Source organism: Cornus florida, unplaced genomic scaffold (assembly GCF_030987335.1).
Source record: "Cornus florida cultivar Cherokee Brave unplaced genomic scaffold, ASM3098733v1 CherokeeBrave_3.0.0_Hap2_Chr11, whole genome shotgun sequence".
Taxonomy (NCBI): domain Eukaryota; kingdom Viridiplantae; phylum Streptophyta; class Magnoliopsida; order Cornales; family Cornaceae; genus Cornus; species Cornus florida.
In genome coordinates, this window is record NW_026775581.1 from 133,350,583 (window position 1) to 133,377,829 (window position 27,247).

Sequence of the window (27,247 nt, forward strand, 5' to 3'; positions counted from 1 at the left end):
AAATTCAAATTATAAAAATAGTTTTTATAAAAAGGGTTTCTGTAAAACTATAAAATATTTATTAATTAGTATAAAAAAATCTATACTATTATTAAAAGAGTTTCTATAGAACTCTACACAAAATATGAAAAAACAATAAATTTATTAATTAATATAAAAATAATTTTTATAAAAAGAGTTTTTATAAAACTATAAAATATCTATTAATTGATATAAAAAGTGTTTATGAAACTAGTTTCTATAAAATTCTAAAAATTAACTAATAAAATTAATCACCATTTTCAAATTATCTAATAAAATTCAAATTACAAATTACCTAATAAATCTATTTTCTTTAAAATTCTAACACAAAATATAAAAAAATATTTATTAATTAATATAAAAAGAGTTTTTTTAAAAAAAGTTTCTAAAAAATTCTAAAAATTACCTAATAAAATTACGTAATAAAATTCAAATTACTTATACTATTATTAAAAAAAAATTCTATAAAACTCAAATATAAAATAAAAATTTATTAATTAATATGTAAACAATTAAAATATATATATATATAAAATTCGATAAATTACCAAACATTAATTACGCGCACCTTTTCCTTGTATATTTAAATACCGTTCCGTACCCATATTAGCTTAAAATTAGTTGCTTCCTGGCTTTTGACGAGGGAGAAATGGGCCTCCGATTTGTAGAACTCGAATATGGTCTTGCCCCTCGATGTTCGGGTGTCTCTGGTCGCTGCTCTCTTGCCATGCACTCTTTCTCCTCTTCAAACTCTGTCCTTAGGGTTTGCTTCAATGGCGATCGCCGCCGCGCATCTTGTTATTCTTTCTCTCCAAACGCCTCTTCGTTAAGTTCCATAGACCCAATCGTCGTTCCTCTGTGTTTCTTTTTCTTGCTTTTCTATTTGATTGTTTATGATTTATGCGAGGTTTGCTATATCTTGTGTGCCAGACCATCATCTTTTCACTAAAACCCTAACCCTAACCCTAATTGCAAGCAGATGATCAAACCCCACCTCACCAGCGAGGCTTGGTTAGTGTTCCCCTTCTTCTCTATATATCTCTCTCTCTCTATATATATATACACGTGCACACAAATCTGAACATGAATATTTGTTTGTCCAGTTCTTATAATTTCGTTTGCTTCGATTAGTTTAAGATTTTTCGGTTGATTTTTTTATTTTATTTTATCTTATTTTTGCTAAGAATTTTCAGTGGTAACATGTTTGTATGGTTGGTTCTTCGAACATGTTTGTATCTATCTATATACATGTATAGATCCTATTCGACTGATATGATTTATGCCCGGTTTGATCGACTATTATTCTTTATATAAATTTATTTATATAAATTTATGTCGATACGCAACCCACTTAATAGAGATTTTAATGCCGGGAAACAGGTTGGCACTTTCACGATAGCACTTCCAAAATCTGTCTGCTCATCTCACTTTTCCTGATGTTTTCTGCACTAGATGTCGGCACTTATATATATTTTTTATTTATTGCACTCACTAACAAGATTTAAATATTTTTTTGAGCATAATCTTGCTAATTGGCATGAAATTATCCCAAACAAACATTTATGTATAAATTTCCAGGTTTCCCTTGCCTTTTTGCGTTATTACAGAAATGTGGCTGCTTAAAAGTTCCCTCTAACGAGGTTTGTCTATATCTAGTTAGAAGCAAAAAGGTCCTTTGTTGAATATATATATATATATTTTGTTACAACATACTATCATAGATTGTTATCATTTGCAATCTATATTTTTGGCATCATTGTAGGTCAAATTATGGGTACTTCATTTGTACTCTTGGTGTAATTTCAATTCTTTTGTTAGTTGCTACCGTATGTGTTTTGGTGTGGGGTGACAGTATTTGCTAGTAGGTCGGAGGGCTGGATGTTTGGAAGGAAAGGTAGGGGGGAGTTGGATATGGAAGGAAGAGTTGAAAACTGGGGAAAGAGGTTATGGAATTAGAGAGGAGGAACTGGGTTCAGTTGAGGTTGTAGTGGTCCAAAGGAAGTCATTTTGCCAAGAGGAGGTCCAAAATGACAATTTATCATAATAGAGAAGAACAATAAGTTGTAAAATGTCCAATTTGATGTACCCTGCTAGTCATGTTTTAAACTGCGAACCATCTAAATCCTGTACTGAAATGTATCATGGTTCAAGTCCTAGATTAAATGATGGCCTTCTATATGCTTGCCTGCTGGTTACTCCTGCAGGATTGCCTCAGGATTTATATATATATATACATACAGATTTCTCAGTAATGGAGTTCCAGTTGCGTGCTGAAAATTGAGCAGTTGTGGATGGGTTCTTAACCATCAAGTGAAATCATTACAGAGTGGAGGTGCAATGTTCCAATAGCAATTGTTTGGGTAGGCCAGAGTGAACCTTCTGGTGTGATTGGATTCAAGTTGAAGCAAGTACAACAGACAAGATACCGAAAAGTACGACAGTTGTGGATTGACGTCGTGAATAAAGATGAAACTTACTAGGAATATGTGGATTTAGAACTGATAGCGAAAGTAACAATTTGTTATTAACCCTAAGTAGTTGAGATTTAAGATTTTGTGTCGAAAAATGATTCATCATCATCATCCTTGCCTTTGTATATTTATTTATGTAATGTGATTCATCCAGTATTTCGTTTGCCTTGAGTAAGTTTAGACTGCCTTAGTTAATGTATTGCTCTCACAGGAAGCTCAACATGAATTTTATCTACTTATTATTTCTCTCACAAAATTTCTCCACAATTTCTGGTTTCTGCAGGGTGTACTTGTGCAGAGAGTTGAGCCCATTTCTGAGTCCAGTAATGTCGTGAAGGAGGTATGCTTCCTTTAAGAGTTTACTTGAACATTCTTAATATGCATCTATATTTGCTAAATGTGATCGTGTAGGAAAACTTGCACTGTTTGTAATTGCAGTGCTTCTGAACGTAGGCCAATGGATCTCCAGATCATAACCTCTAAATTATTGGGCACTCTATCAATATTCTTTTCATTTTTGCTCTCTGCCACAATCATCGAATCAACTTATAGATATGATTTCCGACACTCCCCCTCAAGGATATCAACCTCAGCTTGACTTATTCGAGCCTTTACACAATTCTCTCCTTTTTCTTATTTTTACATTTCTACTTGGTATCAGAGCCAACACCTTTCCACACCTTTCAGCAGCCTTGCTACTTGTGTGACAGCCACCTTAGGCTATTTGTGACATCGTGTGACGTTGCTACACATGTTTTTCTGTGTTGCTGTTTTGTGATCGAAAACAGGTATTTTTAAGTTTTACAATTTCTCTTTTACTCTTCTAGGGTTGGGTAAATTGGGATAGTTAGTCTCCAACACCTAGAAGGGCTTGGGTAAAAAAAATTTAGCCTATATGTGTGTAGTGAGCCTCTTGTAGTATTCTTGTTTGAATTTTGTTATTCTTTTATTTCCCCACCTAACAAATAATGATACAAGTTTCTTGGGTTTCTGGCTTTTCGTAAGATTAAAATTCTGAGAATCAACTAATACTTGTAAATTTCATGTTTTTTCGGGGGGATGTGATTGTAAGCTTTGGTGGTGTTTGTGTAGGGTGTGAAGGAACAATGCCATTTAGATAAACTGAGCACATAACATTTCGCTACCTCATTAGTTTAAAGTAGCATGTTCTTATTCTTTGTTAAGAAATTGAATTTCTTAGCTCATTTTAGTGGCCACACAGTAATAAATGTAACAAGTCCTTGCAAATAATATTTAAGCTGTCAAATACCTTGCAATGACTAGGTCTATAACTGAACCAAGCTTCCGACAAACTGCTCGAGTTCGGCTCATTAAGAGCTCGGTTCGTGTTCGTTTATTTAGTTAACGAACCAAGCTCAAACATGATTTTGAAGCTCTATTAATAAACGAGCCAAACTCAAACAATCCCCTACTTGGCTCGTTTGTTTGTGAACAAAGCTCGTGAACATGTTTGCTAACATAAGTAATTATATAAATAATAATTATTATAATTATAATAATAATGAGAATCTATATATTAATATATACCCAACCCATTTAGGATATATCTACTTGGCTCGTTTGTTTGTGAACAAAGCTCGTGAACATGTTTGCTAACATAAGTAATTATATAAATATACATATTAAAAATAATAATAATGAGAATTGATATATTAATATATACCCAACCCATTTAGGTTATATCGAAAGCCCATTTAAATAGAATTAAAATTAAACTTAACTCTTAGCCCAATTGAGGCCCATACACAAATAAACTCTTAAGCCCACACACATATATATATATGCCAAACCCTAATCTAACCTCCCCATCTATTTTTCTTCACATTGCGGCATGCAGTAACTGAAGAAAGCTCTTCATCTGAAAGTGTCTCTCTTCTTCTACAACGTGTTTCTCTCTCTTCAACGACTGCCATCCAAAGCTAATTTTACCTTCTACCAATCTCTATCTCTTTCGCACATAATGTGTATACAATGACCGACAGCCCGTAGAAAGCTAAATTTTCTCTAGAAAATCTATGGAATAATTTTTTTTAAAAAAATTACACTTGTGTAATATATATATATATATTTATATATATGTATGATATGTTGTATTTCTTCTGAATCTGTACTCCAATATATGTGTGTATGTACAATATGAAGCGTGTGATACACAGTTGCAATAATGAGCTTCAAGCTTGGCTTGATTGGTCGCAAACTTTGTTCAAGCAGAGCTCAAACACACTCTTGTGAAAGCCGAGCCGAGCTCAAACAGCCTAGTACTCGGCTTTGCTCGGCCCGTTACAGCCCAGCAATGACACATTACTTTCTTGGCAATTTACATTTAACAATAATACTGTTGCACTTCGTTACTCTAGCTTTCCTACTCTTACACTTCAATTTATCGGGATATGTGCAAAATGATTTATTGACTGAAATCATGTTTATTTTACGTGTATAATATTGTACAACATAATCTACTTAAGCTAAGAGGATCATGTCTTGTTGGCCCAACTGGAAAGTCCCTGCAGTATTGTATGTTTCTCTGGTTGAGACATGTTTTTACCTATATCGCTGATACTATTTGTCCAATAATCACAAATTTGTAGTTTTCGTCTTTGGTCGATGTTCCAGTTCAGGTTTGCAGGTGGTGTAGTGGAGCTTGGTATTATTAGAGCTGGACCTTTCTTGAAAGTTCAAGCAGTTTTGAATCCATGTGTGCATTTGGTATGCAAAGAGAAACTTGGTTTTCTAATGACATGAACTTTGATACCTTGATAACATTAATTTTGTTTTGGTGTTGATTAATTTGGGTTCCTAATGATCTTACCTCAAGTTCCCTATCACACTAACGGGGCTCAACCTTAGTATTTGATAGTTGCTAGCTTGGTTTTTTCCACTCATAAGAGTACGTTTTATGAGATCTTTGTCTCCCAACAGTATGACAGTTACATGTCTCAGATTTATTTATTTTTGGCAACTAAAGTTATTACCGAGCTAACTGAATTCAATTATTTTGACAGTGAGGAGTGTGAAGACAGATAGGAGTAGGTTGTTAGAATAACCGATGACACCTTATACCATGATATTAGAAAACTACTCAATACCTTGCTCTGCCGAGCCCAAATCCACCAATTTTTTACCGCATGTTCTCAACAAAGATATGTAGGGTTTGGTAAATGTCATGTTGCTGTTGGGGCAGTTGTGGGAGGTAGCAGTCAATTTATCTTGGTTTGTGCTTATCTACGTTTTGAAAGATGTGAAACCGTATATGTGGTATTATTTCTCCATCTTTCCATTTTTACTGCTCTGCTTAGTTCTTAATCTTCCTTCATCTATATTTTCTTTTCCACCCTTTTGTTATGAAAATTCATGGATCCTTCATCCATGTTTCTCTTTTTGCTGCTCTATTTAGTTTTTAATATTCCTTAATCTATATATTATATATATTTTAATAATTTATCAATGTATTCTCAATAAATTCATCTGATTGCAAAGGTTTTTATTTACAACCTTTAAAAGTTAAATTTGAAGTTGCATTATTCATCACCTTGTGTAATCAATAAGAATTCATTTATAAGCAATCAATTTTTTATATATAAAAGATTTCAAGGTGTATTATCACTGCATTGAAGGCGACTAGGGTTACAGGGGGGAAACTAGGGTTATTAGATTCCAATGATTGATTTTGAAAATTTAAATTTCATGGATTTGTTTTTTCTCGTTGCTTATCATCAGAATAGTAGAGGGGCACATTCAATCCATGTTTGTCTATTAGTTCTCAGTTTTTCTCTTCAGTGCGGAGTAGAGCAATTAGGTTGCTTGCAAGGTCATCACCTTGAGATCACGGGTTCAAATCCCGTCTCCGCTATATTTTCTTTTTATTCTCGGTTTTTATTTTTCCGGCAGTGCAATGGATTGTTTTTTATTTTTATTTTTTTGTGTTTCACTCTTTGAGTAGCTGTTGGTTTTTCTTTACTTTTTCCCTTGTTTTTGCAGTCACATTGATGAACTTGCTGAAAGTTAAAGAGCCTTTTGTGTGGCTTGACTTCATAATTTTATTGGACTATATCCTGTGATTAGTTGAAAACAGAAGAGAAAATCCAACTATCTATTTTTTTTGTTCTTTCCTCCTGTGAATTTTTTTCTTGAACTCTCTTTTTGGTGTTTACAGGCACTTAGTTATTCTGCTTGTTTGTAATGCAATTCCAGTAGACAGGCTTTTGGAAGAGCTAAAGAATCTCTAACTGATCAATCTTTTGCTTTTTAAGTATTTATAAGCTAAAGCTGTTAGAGTGCCGTTTTTGCTTGTTAGTTTGTCTTGTAAGGGTTCCAAGACATTGGACCACTGCTTGATGTGTTTTTACAGAAATTAGAGAATCCATCTCTACATGTCTGCATAAAAGTCTCATTAGGTTTGTCTATACCTAGTTAGAAGCCAAACGGTACTTGGATTTGCTGTTTTAAATAATGACACACGCTCACATTTTTTTTTTCTTTTTTCAGCTTACCGCTTATCATAGATTTGCTGAATAAATTAATGTTATATTTTACTGAATTTTCTGAATAATATATCCTTAGAAACTAGAAAGCAACCATTGTTGATTCATAAACTAATATTTGGAATTTTAATGTCATGGGTTTGTTCATAATAATCTGTGTTATAGCAGCAATTTATCATCTTCCTGATCCATATTAAAAGATTGCTTATTCATATTTCTTCTAATGCGAATGATACTCTGTTATGGTAATTTGTGAATTAAAAACTTACGTACACTTCAGGTGGAACAAAGAGGAAATATGTTACTCGTGTAAAATTGATCATAGTAGTCTTTTGCATGGTGAACATATCTTAGAGTCAAAAGTTTGATTAACTCTTTGACTAAGCTATGTACACACAAAAACCTTCATTGTTACCTGCAGTACTCCTGAATGTTAAAGTTGTGATATATCATACTTCACTTTTTCTCTGATTGAGTTATCGTTCCCTAAATTAACCTGCCACTGAAATTAACTTAGCGTGATTTTTCTACTATCTTGATGACTAATTCATTTAATATTCTTGCCTTTCAAGTGAAGAAGTGTCTTTTTTTCCTATTTGTTATCATTGCTGTTTTCATTTATTTATTTGTGTTGATTGTAAGAATTTCATGCAACAATGTTGTGAATTTGGCAGCGATTCTTAATCTTGGATGAACATTTTTTTTCATAAATATTTCTGATGAACATTGATGAGCTTGAGGGCAGTATTACTGGTTGATTTTAAGTATAGTTATTGCTGCATCATTTGCCCACTCCATCTGGAGGAGGTCTTGGCAGTTTTCTAAGTTATGTTGTTTGTTAAAGAGGGTATTGGCATTCTAGGCTTTGTTGTTTGGTAAAGAAGGTATTGGACTGTGGACTTTCCTAGATTTATTTGTTTTTTGGTTGGACGGTGTAACCTCCTTTGGAGGCGTTGTAATGCTCTTGTTTCTGTTAAATTATATGCACCTGAACAATACACACACACACACACAATTGATGTTCTAGTTTGAAAGCTTTCCTCTTACACATCATTGATTATTTTAGAATGTCCTGGAAGATCATGAATCTTCTTTCTTTCCATGTTTAGTTTCCTCGTAGTCACGACCTTGGAGATAGTTTCGTTGGTTTAATGTATTACCAAGTCTGAACACTTTAGAGTGCCTGTTGTTCAGTTGGACGTGAACCATGAATACTTTCTTTTTCATTCCTCTCTTTTGATTTCTTGGAAGTAATTAGGTTATTATCTATAGTCTCTAACATTTATATGGTATAAAATTTTTGAATTTCTGCTTTGTAGGGTTACATGCAAAGGCTTGGCAGTGTTACAGAACCCCCCTAATGGTTGTGCTTTGAAGTGTTTCTTGCAAAGGCTGTGGTCTGCTCTGTCCTTTATTTCTTCTTCTGTTTTTTTTTCTTTTTTTTTTTTCCCTTTGTAATTCATTCTTCACTTACTGTTCCATTTCATGAGGTAATTCTGCATATTCTGGGCTTAGTGCATTATCTTTACACAAGCTGTTCCAAGGTTCATTGCATTATCAGACTGGTACTTTCACCAACTCTGTTTCTTTTCAGGTTGAAGGCTTATTTTCAAGATAATTCAAGAGAACAACTTATGGGTTTCATGAAACCCTATCTGCGGGCAAGTTCTTTTTTTGTTTTTTTACCACTGGTATTAGTCACATGATCACATCTGGATTGCAGTATTTATTACAAGGGAAAATAAAAATCACATATATATTTAAATTCTGAAATTATTGCAATCGCATCCCCCAATTGTCTAAAAATTTGAGCTATGTACAAATTTTAATACTAGATTATTGGGAAAGGAGAGGGTAATGTGTATTCCTTTTATCACCTTATCTTTTCCCGTGTCTTACCATGCCTCCGGTGGAGTTTGTAAATTTTTTCTTCAAGAACCTACTGAAGCAAACACTTAGTGAGCGGTGAGCTTAATTAAGTGTGTGCGCGCAAGCAAGTTTTGCAACACAGACCAAACTGTCCACACATGCATGGTTATGTTCATCTAGCTAGAATGATTGTTAACAGATTTGGAATTTTAAAAGAAAATCACTTCATTTTGCACCATATAGGCTATATACCATCAAGAGTCGTATAAACACACAATAAAACAAGCACTAGCCTTACGGCCCTTACCCTGCCACCTAAACAATTTTACCTTGGTGCATGCGGTTTAGTGTGTAATATTTGAAAAGGTTTGTTTTGTTATTTTACATGTGTTACCATTGCTTCATCTATGGTGTTCTGAGCTAAAAGGCTTGTTTTGTTATTTTACATGTATTACCATGGCTTCATCTATGGTGTTCTGAGCTTTCCTTTTTCCTTTTTCCTTTTTCCTTTTTCCTTGATGCTTTTTTAGCTTCCATAGGCAACCAAGCAAAGGTGTAGACTAATGCTTTTTTAGATTTTACTTTTTGCTACTTGTGAAGTGACTTGTCTTTTGGTCAGCTGAGATCGAAGTGGTATACGAAAACCCCAACTTGAAGATAGCTGTGAGGACTAGATTGGTAGTGTCACCATATGTAGCTCTTGTCTAAGTGAATTGAAGAAACCATTTGCTAACATGTACTTTGTTGGGTATGTAGTCATTTTATTCTTTTTGTTTTAGTTTTATATCATGATTTTATTAGTGTTGGTCTTTTGTAATTTTTGCTAGCATAATGAATTTGTCGTGGCCAAAGAAACAGACTTTATTAAAGGAAATTTTATGCAGATGGTGATTCTTGGTCACACTGGGATGCTTTAGCGTTGAGCATATAAATTGAAATATGTTGAGTTATGCAGTTGGGCTAATGGCCCAATGATTAATTGTGAATTAGTGACGGTCTTTACTGTTTGTAATTATTCATATATTTATATGCAGAATGATGTATGAATGTTTAGCGGTGATATGTTTCTATTTATTGTTTGTCAAAAAATTGACCGCATTGTTGGTGACTTGGTGTAATGCGTGGGTCTTGTCCATTTACCTAAAAACTCAAATTGTAAGCTCAAATTGTTAGGTAGTGCTGCATATTTATCCATTTATATCCAATTACTTTCCTATCTGGGTCCGATGCGCTGCATATCTACCCATTTATATTCAATTACTTTCCTATCTGGGTCCGATGCGGGACAAATGATCCCCGGTAACATTCTTCCTCAGCCAAACTCGCAATGCTCTCGTTGCGGTCTGGTCACCTTGTCTACTCGGGGTAATTCACTAGGATGCCTTTCGGGTCGGGCGCTTGGCGTGCCACCGGATCAAGGATTGAGTTTGACTTTGATACAAACTGTAACGGGGTGTGCATTTGTCTATTTATTCAAAAGTTCAAGCTGTTGGGTAGTGTTGCGTACTCACTCATTATACCTAATCACTTTTCTATCCGGATCCGATGTGAGACAAATGACCCCTTGTAACACTCGGCCACTAGAAGCACATGCTGAAGTTGTAAAAATTGAAATGTTATCAATGGGCTAGTGGTTCCCGATTTTTCAAAAAGTCTCAGTGGCATGTATGTGTGAGTATCAATTACGAAAATAAAAATAAAAATTGAAATGTTAGATATTGGTATTTTTTCCATTAAAAGTGTTCTAATTTGCTCTTTTGTATTTTTGTGTACTTGTTTTGCTTTTGTTTTCAATTGTAATACACATAAAAGGGTGCGATTTTGTGACTTGATTAAGTGATACATGCAAAGGCTGCTAAAGAAGTTCAAAAAAATTGTGAAAGATTTAATATTTAATTATTAATGAACTGAAAATTAAAATTTTCTTAAAAAATGGATACTTTTCAAACAAGTAAGAGAAAAAAATGTTAGCCTACCCGGTTGCATACTTGTTTTTGGGTTGGTAGAACTCTAATTAATGGTAAGAATGATGCAACTGTTCTGACTCACATTTATATTTTCAAATTTTTCTTTTTATATGAAAGATGTGTACAAATAATTTTTGGGAATTCGATAAATTAAAGAAGTTAACTTACCTGCCTTAAAAGAAGTTTTATGGGTATGACTTGAAAGAAGTTTTATCGGTATGATTTAGTGGATCAAATTATTATTATTATTCTTTTTATCTTGTCAAAAAGTACTATATCATTAAATTATCAAAACTAATGAAAATTGGTAAAAAAAAAAAAAAAAAAAAAAAAAAAAAACTAAAATTTGTTTGTTTTTACGGAAAATATTTTTTTGGGAGAATAATTTTTTTTTTTTTTTTTTCAAGTAAAATATATATATTTTTATATTTATTTTTCATGGCAAATGATTAGATCGAAGTTGAGATCGAGTCCATCGGTGATGTGTAAAATAGCTTACTGAAAATTTATGAATAAATTATTTTTGTTAAGTTTTAAATTTTTTTTCCTTTATAAATATTTTACGATAATCAAATACTAAAAAATTAAAAAAAAAAATTATTTTTAAAAATTATTTTAGGCTCAAACAAAACAAGAGTACGTGTGTTTTGATGTTTCCTTTTTCAGGTAAAATATATATTTTTTTATTTTTACTTTTTTGGTGTTTGGTAAAGACCTAGATCGAGGTTAATGACGAGTTCATTAGACGGAACATGTAAAATAAATCGAAAATTAATACGTAAGATATTTTTGTTAAATTTTTTTGAAAATTTCTTCGTAAATATTTTATGAAAACCAAATACAAAAAATATATATTTAGGCTATGTTTCTTTGAGCGCAAAATATTTTTTTTATTGAATTTTTATGTGAGAAAGTTTTGTTTGTTTGAGTGTAAAATATTTTAACGAGAATAATGGTGACTGCTAAGGTGCGCACGCTAAGTGACTGCCATTAAATTGACTCCTTATTTGGTAGTGATCTGGTAGATGGGGTGGTACTGAATTTTAATGTGAATGAATTTTCACTAGGGTCCACCCTTTAACGGTAAATTTTTTTTATGTGAATGAATTTTCATTTAGGCTTCAGGGTAAAATTTTGTATGTAAATGAATTTTTATTTAGGTTATGTTTTTTCGAGCGCAAAATATATTTTCTATTGAATTTTTATGTGAAAAATATTGTTTTGCGCTCAAAGAAACATAGCCTAAATAAAAATTCATTCACATACAAAATTTTACACTGAAGCCTAAATGAAAATTCATTCACATAAAAAAAAAAAAAATTTACCCTCAAAGAGCGGCCCCTAGTTAAAATTCATTCACATAAAAATTCAGTACCACCCTATCTACCAGATCACTACCAAACAAGGAGTCAGCTTAATGGCTGTCACTTAGCGTGCGCACGTTAGCAGTCACCATTATTCTCGTCAGTATTTAGTTTGGGAATGCGTTGTCTAGGGTTTTATATCTGCACAAGTGTACAATTCTATTTTCCGATTCCTGGAGAAGTTGTCTGCTTATTGCCGGAGCGCCATCGCCGGATTCTTTAACCAACCCGTACACCTTAATCTTTCTCGCATACCCCAAGTTAGTCTCTTTCTGTGTCTGTCTATATATATTTATATATAATATATCTATTTTTATGCGACATACTTTATTACTGTCTTTATCATTCATTTCTCATTTAAATCATTTTCTTGCTTCGTATTTGGACTTAGTCATCATTGAAGACTTGAAGTTCTAAGGAAATGGTGAGAACTGTGAAAAATCGCCACGAAGAGGAAGAAGATGATGACGAGGAATTCGATTCGAGGACAATCGATGGCTCTTCTCAAAAAGGTATGCCATTGGGATCTTCTGTCTTGTACTCAGAGTTTTAACACCCTTTCTCTGTGAGTATATGTGAACACACGCATATATATAAATCTTTATTTTATTGTTATAATTTTGTAATTAACAGTAAGAGTAGATGGGAAGACCGCTGATCAAAAGACGAACACTCTTCGTTCGAAGCATTCCGAGACAGAGCAGCGCAGAAGAAGCAAGATTAATGAGAGGCAAGCATGATAGACCTTTTATTTAATTTTCTTTATTTATTATTATTTTTTTTCTTTGGGGAAGAGGGATGATATGCCATAATTTGATTAAAAGCTTCATAATTGGAATGTGTGTTTATTTTATGAGTGTCACATAGGTGACTCTGTTATCAAATATCTTAAGATATTCTTTAGGGGAAATTCGGGGCCTCTACTACAAGGCTTTATCCAAGTTATATTTCCTCCTCTTTTCAAATGAAAGGTTGAGGGTTGAGTCCTAATGTCCCATTAATGTGTGAGTATGTCTTACCTTCCTAAAAGAAGAAAAGTAAAAAAAATGAAGAAAAAAAGTAGGTCCTCTTGGAGTTAAGAGAAGACTAGCCATATGGGATATAATTTTTTTTTTAAGAGCTAGATTCACCTTAATTCAATCTACCCTTTTACACTTCTTCCCCATCGCATGATGGTATACTGATTTTCTGGACAGCAGAGGCCAGAGGGAATCAACAATACTTTTATTCAACTGAATTTAAGCTAGCAACGTTTCCATTACACACTGGCGATTGGTAAGAACTGAGGGACAATGCCCCCTAAGCTAAGTGGGGCCTACCAGCGAAGCAGTAGGTACTTATCCGGCTGCCCTTGTAGCAGGAAGAGGGAGTTGTCATTTGAAAGGAAACGCCTCCTCTGAACAGGGGTGGCTCAAAGAAATATGATCTGGTTGGCAGCACCTTAAGTTGTCTAGAGGTCTTTTTACTGGTCATTGTGTGGATAGTCAGAAATAATAATTGGTGAATTTTGGTGATTTAAGAGGAACTGAACATATTGCTACGAGGTGTTGCAAGCATGCATATGGTATCTGCATAATTGGATTGATGCTAATCATGCAAATTATTGAAACTTGAAGAGTACTGTGGAATGGCATTCACAAAGTTTAAGCCTCTCACCTCTTTCATTTGTCCATTAGATATTATATGGAATCCGTAGGAGTCACTTTTAGATTGATATTTGGTGTTGAGGAGTCCATTCTATTCTTGACTTCGTTATCCTTGTTGCCGTCTGAAATCTTGTATTGTTCAATTTTGTCCTGTTACCCACTTGGCCTTCGTGGGAGTTTATCTTTAGGAGAAACTTAAATGTCTGAATCATAACACTTAGTAAATGCTCAATAATGTTATGTTTCTACTTAATTTGAAGACAATTGAATTTGGGCATTTGCATCCAATGGTGTTTCTTCATGCACATGCTTTTTTTGAAGCCAATTCTACGCCTACTTTCTCTTCGTGTCCCTCTTACAAATTCATTTGGATTTTTTTTTTTTTTTAAAGAGAGAAGAAATGACAAGATCTCTCTGTGCATTTGGTCTTATTCTAAGAAAGTGGCGGGAAAAAACCTTCCTTCCACAATGAGTTTGGGAATTTTTCAACAAAGGTGGAAGTGTTTGCTTGGATATAAAGCCGTTATGTGGTTCATAAGGAAAAAATGGCACATCCATCCTTTGAAAATTCCTCTGGCTTCAAGGAAACATTCCTTTGAAAATTCCTCTGGGTTCAAGGAAACAATCATATACAAAGTTATTTACCAGTTTCCTTAAGGCTTCTATTTCACATTCATTCAAGGGGAATTCCTTTAACCTTGATTTCTAGTGATTGATAGGCAGTCAATTATTCTTAAAGAGCTAGAATTTTGTTGCTTTGAGAAGGCTATAGAGACTAAAGGTGGGGCTCTCTGTGCAAGGTTAATACATAATGAGTTTTGACACATTCTTAATATAATCAAGGAAGCTTTTGATGTTTTTAAATCATGAGTAGTCTGTTTTATAGATATCTTGCAAGAATAACGTTGGAGCGGACTATATATCGTGAAGCATGTGGTGTTCACGTTGCAAGATTAATTGATGATTGTTATTTGCTCGATAGACTCCATGTAATGGGAAATGTAGATGTTTCTTTTTGTTGCTCTTTTTTTATGTTTATTATTAAAAATGTACCTTACCTTACCTATTTGGTTCATTTTTTCCTTTTTAATTTTGAGAATGGGATAGTTGGCTTTTCGATTTTGATGTTGATTCAGACTCAGGAACACCTTTTCTCTATAGAGCTTTAGGAGTAGAGGTATTGCATTATGGAAATTTACATTATTCAAGTGTTTTTTGGGTGGTTATCCTGATTAGATCTCTGTATCTAATTAATTTCAGTGTCATATTCCAGATCTGCCTAATTCCACCACTCCCTGTGTCATTCTCCACAGTAATGGCTTACTACAATCCTTCCCAAGCATCTGGTAATTTTTGGTTGCCTTTCTACCATCACTTTGGTTTTCACCAAGCCAATCAAATCTACATCTTGGACTTTTTCTATGAACTTTGGCTTCTAGTGCTATTGCATGTCTTAGTGGTGGCTTTGGGGTAGTTTTGGCGCATTTCTTATATAAACAAGGAAACCATTGATGTTTATAAATTTATGAGTATTCTGTTTTATGGATAAGTTGCCTTTTAATAATACAATTCAACATTTAATTCTAAACAGATTAATTGCTTATCCAATCAGGTGTGTTTGATAATGCAATTTAAATATCACTTAAAAAATAAGAACTGCTTAAAAAGAAAAAAAAAATAAAGTGACAATGACATCACTTATTACTGAATGCTGATCATTTAAAAGCCAAAAATAATTATTAAAAAACTCTCAATTTGCAATTACCACTTATAATTTTAGCACTTAAAATTTAGATCTTAAAATTTTCATTACTTAATTTTCATTTTTATCAAACAACACCTAATTTGAGTGCGGCACACATTTTTTATAAGAGTGGGGTGCCAAAGTTGCAGGATTCATTGATGATTTTGAGCTGCCTTGATAGAACACCATGTGATGGGATATGTGTTTTTTTTTGTTCCTTTATTTACTAAATATGTATTTCACCTTACCCTTTTCTTTTTTTTTTTTTTCTAATTTGAGAATCCTTTATCTCATTATTTTATTCTTAATTCTACCACTACCCAAAAATGAGAAATGAAAAAGAAAAAAAAGCTTATGGCAGAAGGGTATAGTTGGCTCTTGTATTCTGGAAATTGATATATTGCAAATTGATTCAATTGGTTGGTGGTGGCTACGCACATTCAAGGTGCTCCCTTAATTGTTAGTAAGAACATTACATGTCTTCGCTTTCATCTTTTAAGCTGTTTACTTTTCAAAAAAACTCGAGGCGAATGTGACTTTTAAGAGTGTTTGGTGTTACATGCAGCTGCATCATTTTGATCACATTTTTTATTAGTTTTGCTGCTATCTTTACCTGGTTTCGCAGTGATCACACTTTAATTTTTGACAGTACCTGTCTGAGTGGGTTTGAGTTACAAGTGATTGGTTTTTAGATAGAAACTCTATCCTATGATAAATGTTTGAATACTTCTTGCTCTTCCCCATATGCAGTTTTTGTGAACGTAGTTCTGCATGAAGTTGACAAATATTGAATGTGATGCAGATTTCAGATGTTGAGGGATCTTATACCTCAAAATGATCAGAAGAGAGATAAAGCTTCATTCTTGTTAGAGGTTCACCATTTCATTGTAACTGATTATATTATATTATTTAAGTATTCTGTGCAATTATTTTATTTCGTGAAATGAATTGAAGAAATGTATATCATTTGCAGGTTATACAGTACATTCAGTTCTTACAGGAGAAATTAAATATGTACGAGGGATCATACCAAAGTTGGAGTCAAGAGCCCTCAAAATTGATGCCATGGGTAAAATCCTATTATGTCACTTGCGTGTGTGTGTTTGTGTGGAGCTGTATGTTATAATATGGAAATTTTGATTCTGTTGGCATAGCAATGTTCATTTGTTCCTATTTGGCGCTTTCTGTTTGTTTATGGTGTGTGAGGGCTCTTGGTTTTGGACCTCAAGAAAATTTTCATGCCTTTTTGTCAGTTAGGTATGAAACCAAGTTTAAGACCGTTTTTTGAATTAATATTGACATCTAGCAACTTGTATATTATATGTATATGTCCTTTTTCCTTTTTTATGAGTTTCAGTCGCTGGATCTAATTTCTTTTCTTTTATGATATAAATGTTGTGTGAGTAGGCTATGTATTTTTCTTCATTTTGGATATTGACTTTTAGAGTTCCAGGTGTCTCCATTTAGAATTGTAGATTGGATATGACCTCCTCTATTCTTTTATTCTGCATGGTTGTTTGGTTATATGATCATTTCAGTAATTGATTTTTGTCCAATAAATTAGCAGAATTTTGATCGTATTCCCATTGCACTTCTTTAAGGGGTTTGTTCTTAGTATTTTTTTTTTTTTAATTAATCGATTTATAAATGTTTGAGATGCATTTCATTTGGTGTTTAAACTGTAGTGGTGAACTGCACTTTAAAAACTTGGATGCAATTGGGCTTTGTGCATTTTCTTTTACCCTCAAACTTGCTTGTTTGCAAATGAATGCTTGCCAATTGGAATGAAATATGATCATGCGATGTAATGGCATGTGTCTGAAAAATTCACCATGGGTACTCTTTTTCTTCTCATTTGAACTCCTCCTTGCCACTTTAGACAGACATTATTTTGTTTATGGATAGTTTTAGTTTGATTTTTCAAGCTATTTTACTTCTTGTAAATCGGAGTTATAGGATTCTGAGTGTATGGATTCACATCTTGCTTTTCCGAGGGAAATTTAATAATTTTTCATCTGTTTGCAAACAGAGAAACAGTCGTGGGCCTGTAGAAAGTTTTCTCGATCAATCTCAACTCATAAAAAATGGCTTTGGAAATGAGGACAATATTGTCATTACCCCAGCAATGCTCACTGATGCACAAAACTCTGTAGAATCGGACTTGAGTGCAGCCGCTTTATACAAAGCAACAGATAATGCCCCTGCGGCAGCAACCCAAGCAATTCCAGTTAATATGCCATTGCAGCCAAATGTTCTCTTGGACATGCCCACACAACCTTGTCAGGGATCTATTTCTGATGCCGAGCACTTGGCTTCCCAGTCACAAGCCCAATTTTGGCAGGGTAGGCCATGTACAACTGAAAGTGCTGTTCCTAGCTATACTCTCAATGAACAGGAGGAACTGAAACTTGAAAGTGGAGAAGCTAGCATTTCAAATGCTTACTCTCAAGGGTGAGTGTCATCTGCATTAACTTTTGGAGAATTTTGTCACACATATTGCAATATTTGATTGTTAATGATTTAAGTTTGAAGGGTTGAATTCATTTCTAATGGTTATATATATATATTTTTTTTTCCCTGGGAAAGTTGGAAAGCATATATAAATGAACAATATAGTACAAGACTTAATAAGTGAGGGGGGTACCAGTACAAGGATTAGGGCGGTACCCCCACTGATTACAAAAAGAAAACCAAGTCCAATACGAGAAAGTATGGACCCTTAAATAACAAGACAACATAGCATCATAAGAGAAACATTGAGGACAAGTCCATAAGCTAAAGACCTGAGATATCAAGAACCTCCCAACAGATTTGCTTGGCAACTTCTTCTGCAATTCTGATCTTCCCATCATGTAGTCTACTATTCCCTTCACTCCAAATATTCCAGATTGAAGTGGAGAAAACTCAATTAGTGATCTTAGTTTGAAGGTTTGAACCTTGAAAATTTAAGAACATGTTCACCATTTGATCAAATGAACTAAACTGCATATTCCAATAGAATAAACCAACAAGCCAGGACCAGACCTCGCAAAGAGGTATTCTCTGCGGTCTGCTACAGCATAGCAGAGGTGACACACAGGAACAGTACACATACCTCTATTCCTCAAATTAACTAATGATGAAAGCTTATCATGAAAGAGAAGACAACAAGTGAAAGCAACCCTTGGTCTTCTAATGGTTATATAATCTGAAAAAATGTTTGTGCTACGATATGATCGGCAAAGCCTTCTTGTTGGTGGTGGGGTTTTTTTTTTTGTGTTGATCTTTCATCATGTGGGTGTCAAACATGCTGCTCTTCTTGTTCTTTGAATGCTACTTCCAAAGTTAAAAGGAGGGTTCATGTGAGAATTTCATTTGTTATAGATGTAATTAACTGTTAATGCCGCCAACTAGATGCTTATAGGTGAAAGCTCTCTCTAATATCAAATGTCTTAAAAATTGTGGTTCTCTTGCCATATTCATTTTGGATTTGAGGCTTATGTGATATTGCATGATGCTAGCGATCCATATTTGGTTTATTGATGTGCCTTATGTTTTACCAATAATAAAACCACTCGCAATAGAATGAATCCTAGTAGGATATGGCTATATTGAGGGTGTCGAACCACGGGGACTGTGTTGGTTATCTTGCTAAGTATAAGAATATTTCCGGTTTAATTATAGAAGAAAGAGTTGATTTGTGTCGTCTATTTATAATTGCAATGAAATTTAAAAATAAAAGTAAACTAAATTTAATGATGAAAGATGTCCAAGAGAAAAGGCTAGAGCGGACTTATTCTTGAACTCAACTGCTTCACTGCCCTGAAAGTGCTTGAGCGCCAAAAGGCTGCGCTCAAGCCCTTTGCTGAGAAATCCAATAACCTTGCTCCTTTAGTCCCGAATCGATTCTAAAGCGCTGCTATGCTTCTAAATCCATAGAAGCATCATCAAAGGCCCGGAGTCAACGTAATTGACTGCATTTTTGGGGTTACGACCTAAAAATGATAAGAACAAGAATAAATTATCAAAACAACCTATATAAACTTCACTAAGGCCGCTAACATATGCAACTTAAGGCGCTCATCATTTATCTTTTTCTTTTTTCCATTATCTAATTCTGATTCTTTTAGTGTCTTAACTTTCATGCAACATGATTATCATAGGGTTATGTTGGACCGGTATTTCTATAATGGGTTCTCATTATATTTCGTAGCTTGACACCTAGTTGCTTTACTTCCCTTTAATTCTGAAATTCCTTAAACCAAAATTAAACTAGCAATATTTCCAATTTGAGCACATAGATTTCCTTTTTGAAATTGGATGCTCATACTATCATTTTGCTCTTTATCAGGTTGTTGAATACCCTGACCCATGCGCTGCAATCTTCTGGGGTGGATTTGTCGCAAGCAAGCATCTCGGTACAACTTGATATTGGAAAACGAGCAAATAGTGGACTTACCGCTACAATGTCCAATACGAAGGTTTCCTTAATAATCTTTTATTTATTATTTCAAGCCCCATCTGTATTTTTCAACTACCTTTTCTAAAGCCTCTTGTATTATACATAAGAAGTTTGCCACTTCTGGATGTGCCCTCCACCTCACAGCAGTTTTCCTTTCCTCAAACAGGAGAGTCATGTAACAACTTAAACACACTCTTGGCCATGCATTTTTGTGTAATTCACAATGGTTAGGACAATGCTTTATTGAATTAAATCGTGTATGGCTGTACTAAAATCAATACCAAGTGTCATCCACTTTCTCCCTATAGCCTGGAAGCCCATATGTGCAATCAAGTAAAGATAAAACCTCTTAATCATATTATGAACATTGGCGTTCTTGATTCCATCAGCCAAGTGATGTGTATGTCCACACCTTATTATGGAATTAATACACATAACCTCCAACACTACTTGTAAATACAATATTGCTAATGTTGCTACACAATTGTTTACCTTTTTCCTTTTTTTTTTTTTTTTTGGGCAATGGTGGATGTCTCCAACCCCTTTGTGAGCGGGAACTAATCCCTTCGGGTACTTCATGGGGGAAGGTAGAGGGGTTTGGAGGTTCTTAAGCAGATTGTTATGTCAATTCCTTTGGCTTGGTAGAAAATATTGTTTGCCAGTGTTATGGAAATAAATTTCACCGCCAGGATTGGGTAGAGGTTGACGAAGAAATTGAAAATCCCCCCCCTCCCCCCCCTCTCTTCCTTTTCTCTCTTGCGACTCTTTTATAAGTTTTTTTTTTTTTTTTTTTTTCTTTCTGCACAACTATTAGTAGTTTCATCTGCAGTTAATATATATATATATATATATAGCTACATAGTTGTCTATAATTTTTTTTTTCCTTTTTTCTAATTTGATTTTAATTTTGATTTATTGTGTATACAGGATCATAATAACTTATCTCCTGACGATCAAGCAATGGCGCATTATGGGGTTGGGAGCAGTGGCGAGGATTCTGATAAAGCTCACAAAAGGCTTAGAAGGGAACAGATTTAGCATGCATTATCATACCCCTTTTGCTTCTGATATTTTCCCCCATTTTGTTCCTATTTTTTAGGTTTCATTCCATGTGTTGTTATCATTCTTGTTGGGGTATATTTTCCCTCTTGATTTGCTGGGATGTTTATATACTCCTAGTAGAAGCTGTCATATATCATATTTGTACTTTTATCTCAGATAGAGGCTTCCATGTAAATATTGAGAAGCTGCTCTTTGGTTTCCAAAGGTGTCATTGCAGAAAATGAAGCTGCTTGTGCTCCTCTCTTGTTTTGTTGCTCAGTCTGATGTAATCTTTTGTATATTTCTTCTACGTATCTATTACATGTTTGTGTGTGCTGCCAGTCATATTTTCTGTCAAACTTCTATTATAATTTGGAATTGCCTGGTGCAATTTCTCAATCTTAGGCGGAATTTAGGTTTTTGAATATGATGCTTTTGTTAGGAAAATTTGAACAAAAAATAAAAAAGGGCAAATTGTTTGCAAAAAGATTAAATGGTGGTTGGCCAGTTAAGTGAAACTTCGCCAAACTTATCTCCCATATGAAAAAGTATACCACAGTGAGTAGCTACCTTTTGTAGCTGCATTTGATCTGAAAACAGGAGACTGCGCCGAGTGTCATCAACCTTCTTTAGATGCATTTGTTTTAAAACTTTGGGCTCAAATTTTAGGTAGGAATTTTAATGGCATTTGAACTAGATTTATTTCAATTTCATGCTACCGTACATAATTTAAAAATATTATTACCCCAAAGAAGTGCAAAATTGCATGAAAAATTTGCTAAAGGCTTTCTACTTTCTAGTGTACCTGTATTAGAAAATTTAATTCAGTAATTCAACTATTTAATTTTGTTTGATTCAAAAGTTATTCAAGAAATTTTAATTTGGAAACCTTGTAGTATGCCTTAAAAAAGTACTTTAATTCATTTACTGTGCATCGAAGTTTTGGAGTACTAAATTTGTGTTTAAAAATTAAACTCAAATACGTAAAATGGAAATAGTAAATATTAAATAAAAAATCAAAACTAAAAATTAAACGCAAAATACGTAAATAGAAATAGTAAATATTAAATATATAAATGTTAAGAACTAGCCCAAGCCTACTTTTGTCATTATGCCAGCCCAACTAACCTACAAAGCCCGAACCACTTTTGTCATAATGACAACCCAACACACCAGCCAAAATTAGGGTTTGTATACTTAAAGGGGGCGGGGTTTGTAAAGCTTTTCGTCAGATTCTGGGTTTAGGCTCCCTCTCTTCTGGTTTAGACACTCTCTCTCACATATTACAAAAGAGGGTCAAGTATGAGAAAACTCAAGTTTCATGAGAAGAAGCTGTTGAAGAAGGTGAATTTCCTAGAATGGAAGAGAGAAGGTGGCCACCGAGAAGCCTTTGTTATGCAACGTTACCACATCACCGGCAGAGACGACTACAAGAAGTACCGATTCATCCACCAATCTCTCTAGTATTTGCATCATATAAAAATATTTATACTGCGATCTTGATCTTGTTACTTGAATTTTTTAGAACATTGTGTTAGTTTCTGTGAATTTCTGGACAAATATTCCTAGTTTTAATCATTTTTTTTTTTTTTTTTTTGAACTTTTGGTAGATTTGTTCATAGCACCCAAAATTATTTATTTATATATATATATATATATTTATCTGTATTCAATAGGTATTCGAGTATGTGTAGGAGTGTGCAGAAGCTAGTCAACATATTGAAGCAGATGGACCCAAAAGACCCATTTCGGATTGAGATGACCGATGCACTCCTGGAAAAGCTGTGAGTTTGTTCGACTGAGTCTCAATTTGACTTCAAGAAGATAAAATAGGCCTTAATTATTACTGTTATTGTTCTAATCTTGATATTCTAACTAATTTTTTTTTAAAAAAAACCATTTTCTGAGTGTTGTTTCTATTGTCTTTAATAAAGTGATGACTTTGTCAACGGAAAGCATTCCACATTTTTGTCTCCCCAGGTGTATTTAAAAAAAAAAACCATGGTTGATCTTCTAAATTTGTATTATGTATACATGTCCATGCTTCTTGGGGGTACAATCCAGTATATATTTTTAAGTGATTAGTAAGTTTTGGGGGAAAAGTTGCCTCAGGCAAAGAGAAACACTTGTTCATTTACTAACAATGGTAACGCATAAAGAGTTTCTTTTTGAATGGTAATTTGGATGAGTAATTAGACTAAGAAGAGGTCATGCAAGGGATGGAAGATAAGCTCTCCTTGACAGGACATTGATAAGTTATCACCACAGCATGGGACATCAAAAAAGGGGGTGAATGAAGTTGAGATTTTATACTTGTTGAAAAGATAGGAAGTACTCTTGTAAAAATAAATGATGTGTGTACTTATCAAAAAAAATATAAATAATAAATGATGTGTGGGCGGTCAATGCAGTGACAGGGCTAGCATTTTTAATCCTTTTGATACTAAATCTATGGGGATGCGTCCACTTCATTTATGCAGCGGCGATCTGAGAGTATAAAAATAAAATAATATTTAAGGGTTTCAGCTTTAGCACTTGGCAATTCCTTGAAGGATTTGTTTTTCTGGTAATAATGATACAGTGGAATTTTTTTTTCTTTTATTCATTTATTTATGTTTTTAGATCTTTCTTTCTTTGTTTCTTAGCTTTGGATCAGTGGTTTAGAGGTTGTACTCTGTTGATTTCTTGAAGGGTGCAGGCCGGGGCCTCCACTGATTATACCTCAACTGTATTTAGGTTGCATCCTTTTTTGCTCCAACCCACACCCCCAGCTAAGATAGATACATGTCATGTCAATTGCAACTGGCAAGAAAGTGGTCTTCACTGGCTGATCTGCCATTTGTACACCTACATTGTGTTTGTTGCTTGAATTGTATAAAGAAATAGCTAGGTAGTGACTAGCGATATAAAATTGACTAAGATTATCCGTAGAAAAATTAATGAAAAACTTACAAAAATGATGGAATTCAACCTTCTCATTGGTTATTTGTTTCACAACCTGTTTTCTCCTCCTTATTTCCAGATATGTCATTATAACTCTCATTCTTAATTGACTATGGTAATTTGATAGTTGAGAGACTTTATGCTTTGTTGCAGGTACAACATTGGTGTAATACCAAGTAGGAAAAGTTTGGCCTTGTGTGAGCGATTAACAGTATCGACCTTTTGTCGGTAAGTATGCTGCATATGCCATTTGAGCGCAGTTAGATATTTGGATTCTTCTAGAACTTCTATATTTCACTTTTCTATTTCAAGGTGTTCACTTTGGCATCATGGTCTTGATTTTTAGATAATATAGTATTGACTTCTATTGATGATGTGAGGCAGTTATACTACCAAGAAGTCATCAGAAATCTGTTCTTCTTAAAAATTTATAAATAAACACTCTGATGCCATGGTGTAAAATAAATTTATTTCTAGGTCCATTTGATTGGCTCGATTCTTTCTAGTTCATTGCTTTGTGTGAGATGTGTTGTTTCTTTTTTGAATATTTCTCCATTTGCAGTTGTTCTTGCTTGAATATTTCTACATTTGCAGGCGTAGGCTTTCAACTGTCTTAGTGCATCTAAAGTTTGCTGAACATTTGAAAGAAGCTGTCACATATATAGAACAGGGGCATATCCGGGTGGGTCCAGATACAGTTACTGACCCAGCATTCCTTGTAACAAGAAACATGGAAGACTTTGTTACATGGGTAGATACATCCAAGATAAAGAGAAAGGTTCTGGAGTACAATGAGAAGTTGGATGATTATGATGCAATGAACTGAGTATTCCGTTGTTAACCCTCCCCCCCCCCCCCCCCCCCCCCCCCCAAAAAAAAAAATAAATAAAAAAAGCTTCACTACCTCTTTTTGTAACAAGTCTGCCCTTCAGAAATGTAGGAGATTTTATCTACTTAACCTTGTGTAATACATATCATTCGTCGAAACCCTAGCAAAATATGTTATGTAATGATTCGGTATTGTTATGCCTGCTCCTTTTTTGAGGAATTCTACTTCAGGTTCTGTTAAACGATATTAAAATTTTGTGCACCACGCATTTGCTATCTTTCCATTTTGTGAACTCTGCTGCTTTCTTTGATGGAGAAAAACTTATCAATTGTTAGTAACTGCCAAATGGACCATCAATATGTTCTTCACAAGCAAAGTGCAAACAATCACATAAGCTCGTCATCACTCTCAAGTCTAAACTCGTAAGGCATTTGAACAGGGGCACAAAAGTAGCCAGCAGGTCCAGCCCTTCAAGTTTGCAACCCAAACCTAGTACCTCGGTTCAACTAGAAACCAGACAACCCACCTGCAACCTAAGATGCTCAACGCCTTTTGGTGTTGCTCCTCAGTAACATTCTCTGTCAAATGATAGACATGACGGACGCCTTTTCTTGTGATTGTACATTATGTACAATCAAAACAATTGTCAATGAAAAATAAAATAGAAAATACTGTTGTTACAAGGTCAATTTTATTTATTTTTTTATTATTTTTTTTAATGAGTAGGGGAAAAATTCTGGTAAACCAGTACAAAATGGCAAAAGATAAACATGACAGACGCCAATCACAGTTGGCATACAACAATTGTAAATGAAAAATAAAATAGAAAATAATGTTCTTAAAAGGACAAGTTTTTAAAAAAAATATAAAATAAAATAAATAAAGAGTAGGGAAAAAAAATCTGGTAAACCAGTCCAAAATGGCAAAATAAACCTGTTGCTGCCCAGGCTCGAACTGGGGACCTTTAGTGTGTAAGACTAACGTGATAACCACTACACCACAGCAACTCTTATGTCAGGACCAACTGAATAAATTATTTGACTGAGCTGAGAAGGAGCAAATCGATTAAAAAAATAAAAAAAAATGAAAGAAGGCCCACTATTCTATTATGGATGGTTACAATTCTGGTTCTCACTGACGTAAATATATGTATGTATATAGAGCAATATTTATTAGAGAAGCTTTTTCTCACACGCACAGTGAACACAAAAAAGAAAAACTTTATTCAAGTCTTTACCAAGCAAGTGATACATATAGCCTATTTATAGGCTCCAGATAAAGCGTCCCAAGCAAGCTTATACTAAAGCTTTCATTGTAAGTTAAAAGTTGGTCTTCCTGTCCACGCCAAAGATGACATATATGGATGACTTACACTATTATGGGCCCCATAAACATAGATATATATAACACTCCCCCTTAGGGTCCATAATACTACACTAAGAATATGCCTCGTTAAAACCTTACTAAGGAAAACCCAGTGGGACAAAACCCTAGTGAAGGAAAAAAAGTACAGTATTCTTGTGTATCTGAAAATGGTATTGCATAGATTAAAATTGCCTCATTAAAACCTTGCCAGGAAAATCCAGTGGGATAAAACCTGGACGAAGGAAAAAGAGTACAGTATACTAATACCTCTTTGATCAATTGTTCCCCCTCATTAGTTCAACCCTGAAGATCCTTTAGTTGACGCATTCCAATATTGTCCACTAACTTCTTGAATGTTGTAGTTGGAAGCGCTTTAGTGAATAAATCTTCTAGATTATCACTAGAGCGTATTTGCCGAACATCGATATCACAGCGCTTCTGGAGCTCGTGTGTGGAAAAGAATTTTGGTGAAATGTGCTTGGTTCTGTCACTTTTTATGTATCCTCCTCTTACCTGTGCAATACATGTTGTATTATTTTCATATAATATTGTTGGACTATCTTTGATTGGGGAGAGTCCACATGATTCTCGGATATATTGTATAACAGATCTCAACCAAACACACTCTCTACCTGCTTCATGAATTGCGAGTATCTCAGAGTGATTTGAGGAAGTTGCAGTCATGGTCTGTTTCATAGATCGCCATGATATAGCAGTACCACCACAAGTAAATAAGTACCCTGTTTGTGATCGGGCTGTGTGAGGGTCAGAAAGATAACCTGCATCTGCATATCCGATCAACTGGGGCTTTGATTGTCTTGAATAAAACAACCCCATATCAGTCGTTCCACGAAGGTAACGCATAATGTGCTTGACCCCATTCCAATGTCTTCGAATTGGTACAGAACTATACCGTGTTAGTAAGTTGACTGCAAATGCTATATCAGGTCTGGTACAATTTGCAAGGTACATTAGAGCACCGATTGCACTAAGATATGGTACTTCAGGACCAAGAACTTCTTCGCCTTCTTCCAGAGGACGAAA

The 27,247-nt window shown here is 34.3% G+C and overlaps 2 protein-coding genes, 1 long non-coding RNA gene and 1 other non-coding gene across 9 annotated transcripts; 3 read left to right on the forward strand and 1 right to left on the reverse strand.

Moving 5' to 3' along the window:
• Window positions 1-677: 677 nt before the first annotated feature.
• Window positions 678-9,914, forward strand: LOC132284431 (uncharacterized). Its single transcript, XR_009472269.1, has 3 exons — window positions 678-1,032; window positions 2,776-2,832; window positions 8,314-9,914. It is a non-coding gene; the product is annotated as an uncharacterized LOC132284431 (long non-coding RNA).
• A 2,395-nt stretch (window positions 9,915-12,309) lies between these two features.
• Window positions 12,310-21,413, forward strand: LOC132283841 (transcription factor BIM2-like). Of its 4 annotated transcripts, none has more exons than XM_059785867.1 (8): window positions 12,310-12,454; window positions 12,586-12,706; window positions 12,828-12,924; window positions 16,387-16,471; window positions 16,558-16,653; window positions 17,614-18,035; window positions 19,915-20,044; window positions 20,953-21,413. In XM_059785867.1, exons 2-8 carry the CDS (start codon window positions 12,616-12,618, stop codon window positions 21,061-21,063), a joined length of 1,032 nt encoding a protein of 343 aa, XP_059641850.1. In that variant the 5' UTR covers window positions 12,310-12,454; window positions 12,586-12,615; the 3' UTR covers window positions 21,064-21,413. The 4 variants fall into 4 exon arrangements, with proteins under 4 accessions (XP_059641850.1, XP_059641851.1, XP_059641852.1 ...); XM_059785868.1 differs by having other exon boundaries at window positions 16,387-16,456; XM_059785869.1 differs by lacking the exons at window positions 12,310-12,454; window positions 12,586-12,706; window positions 12,828-12,924 and adding exons at window positions 14,228-15,017; window positions 15,114-15,186.
• Window positions 21,414-22,243: 830 nt separating this feature from the next.
• On the forward strand, window positions 22,244-24,864 carry LOC132284749 (uncharacterized). Of its 3 annotated transcripts, none has more exons than XM_059786881.1 (4): window positions 22,244-22,502; window positions 22,761-22,850; window positions 24,163-24,237; window positions 24,604-24,864. In XM_059786881.1, the coding sequence occupies exons 1-4, from the start codon at window positions 22,369-22,371 to the stop codon at window positions 24,833-24,835; spliced, it is 531 nt and encodes a 176-aa protein (XP_059642864.1). In that variant the 5' UTR covers window positions 22,244-22,368; the 3' UTR covers window positions 24,836-24,864. The 3 variants fall into 3 exon arrangements, with proteins under 3 accessions (XP_059642864.1, XP_059642862.1, XP_059642863.1); XM_059786879.1 differs by having other exon boundaries at window positions 22,245-22,502; window positions 22,677-22,850; XM_059786880.1 differs by having other exon boundaries at window positions 22,246-22,502; window positions 22,743-22,850.
• Window positions 24,865-25,772: 908 nt separating this feature from the next.
• TRNAV-UAC (transfer RNA valine (anticodon UAC)) lies at window positions 25,773-25,845 on the reverse strand. The gene has a single exon. It is a non-coding gene; the product is annotated as a tRNA-Val (tRNA).
• Between the last annotated feature and the right edge of the window lie 1,402 nt (window positions 25,846-27,247).

Coding starts and splice junctions, on each gene's coding strand:
- LOC132283841 (XM_059785867.1), top strand. CDS start 12,616: ATGGTGAGAACTGTGAAAAATCGCCACGAAGAGGAAGAAGATGATGAC. Junction 16,472..16,557: donor TAGAGGTTCACCATTTCATT/GTAACTGATTAT, acceptor TATCATTTGCAG/GTTATACAGTACATTCAGTT. Junction 18,036..19,914: donor TCAAATGCTTACTCTCAAGG/GTGAGTGTCATC, acceptor GCTCTTTATCAG/GTTGTTGAATACCCTGACCC.
- LOC132284749 (XM_059786879.1), top strand. CDS start 22,369: ATGAGAAAACTCAAGTTTCATGAGAAGAAGCTGTTGAAGAAGGTGAAT. Junction 22,503..22,676: donor GGCAGAGACGACTACAAGAA/GTACCGATTCAT, acceptor AACTTTTGGTAG/ATTTGTTCATAGCACCCAAA. Junction 24,238..24,603: donor ACAGTATCGACCTTTTGTCG/GTAAGTATGCTG, acceptor CTACATTTGCAG/GCGTAGGCTTTCAACTGTCT.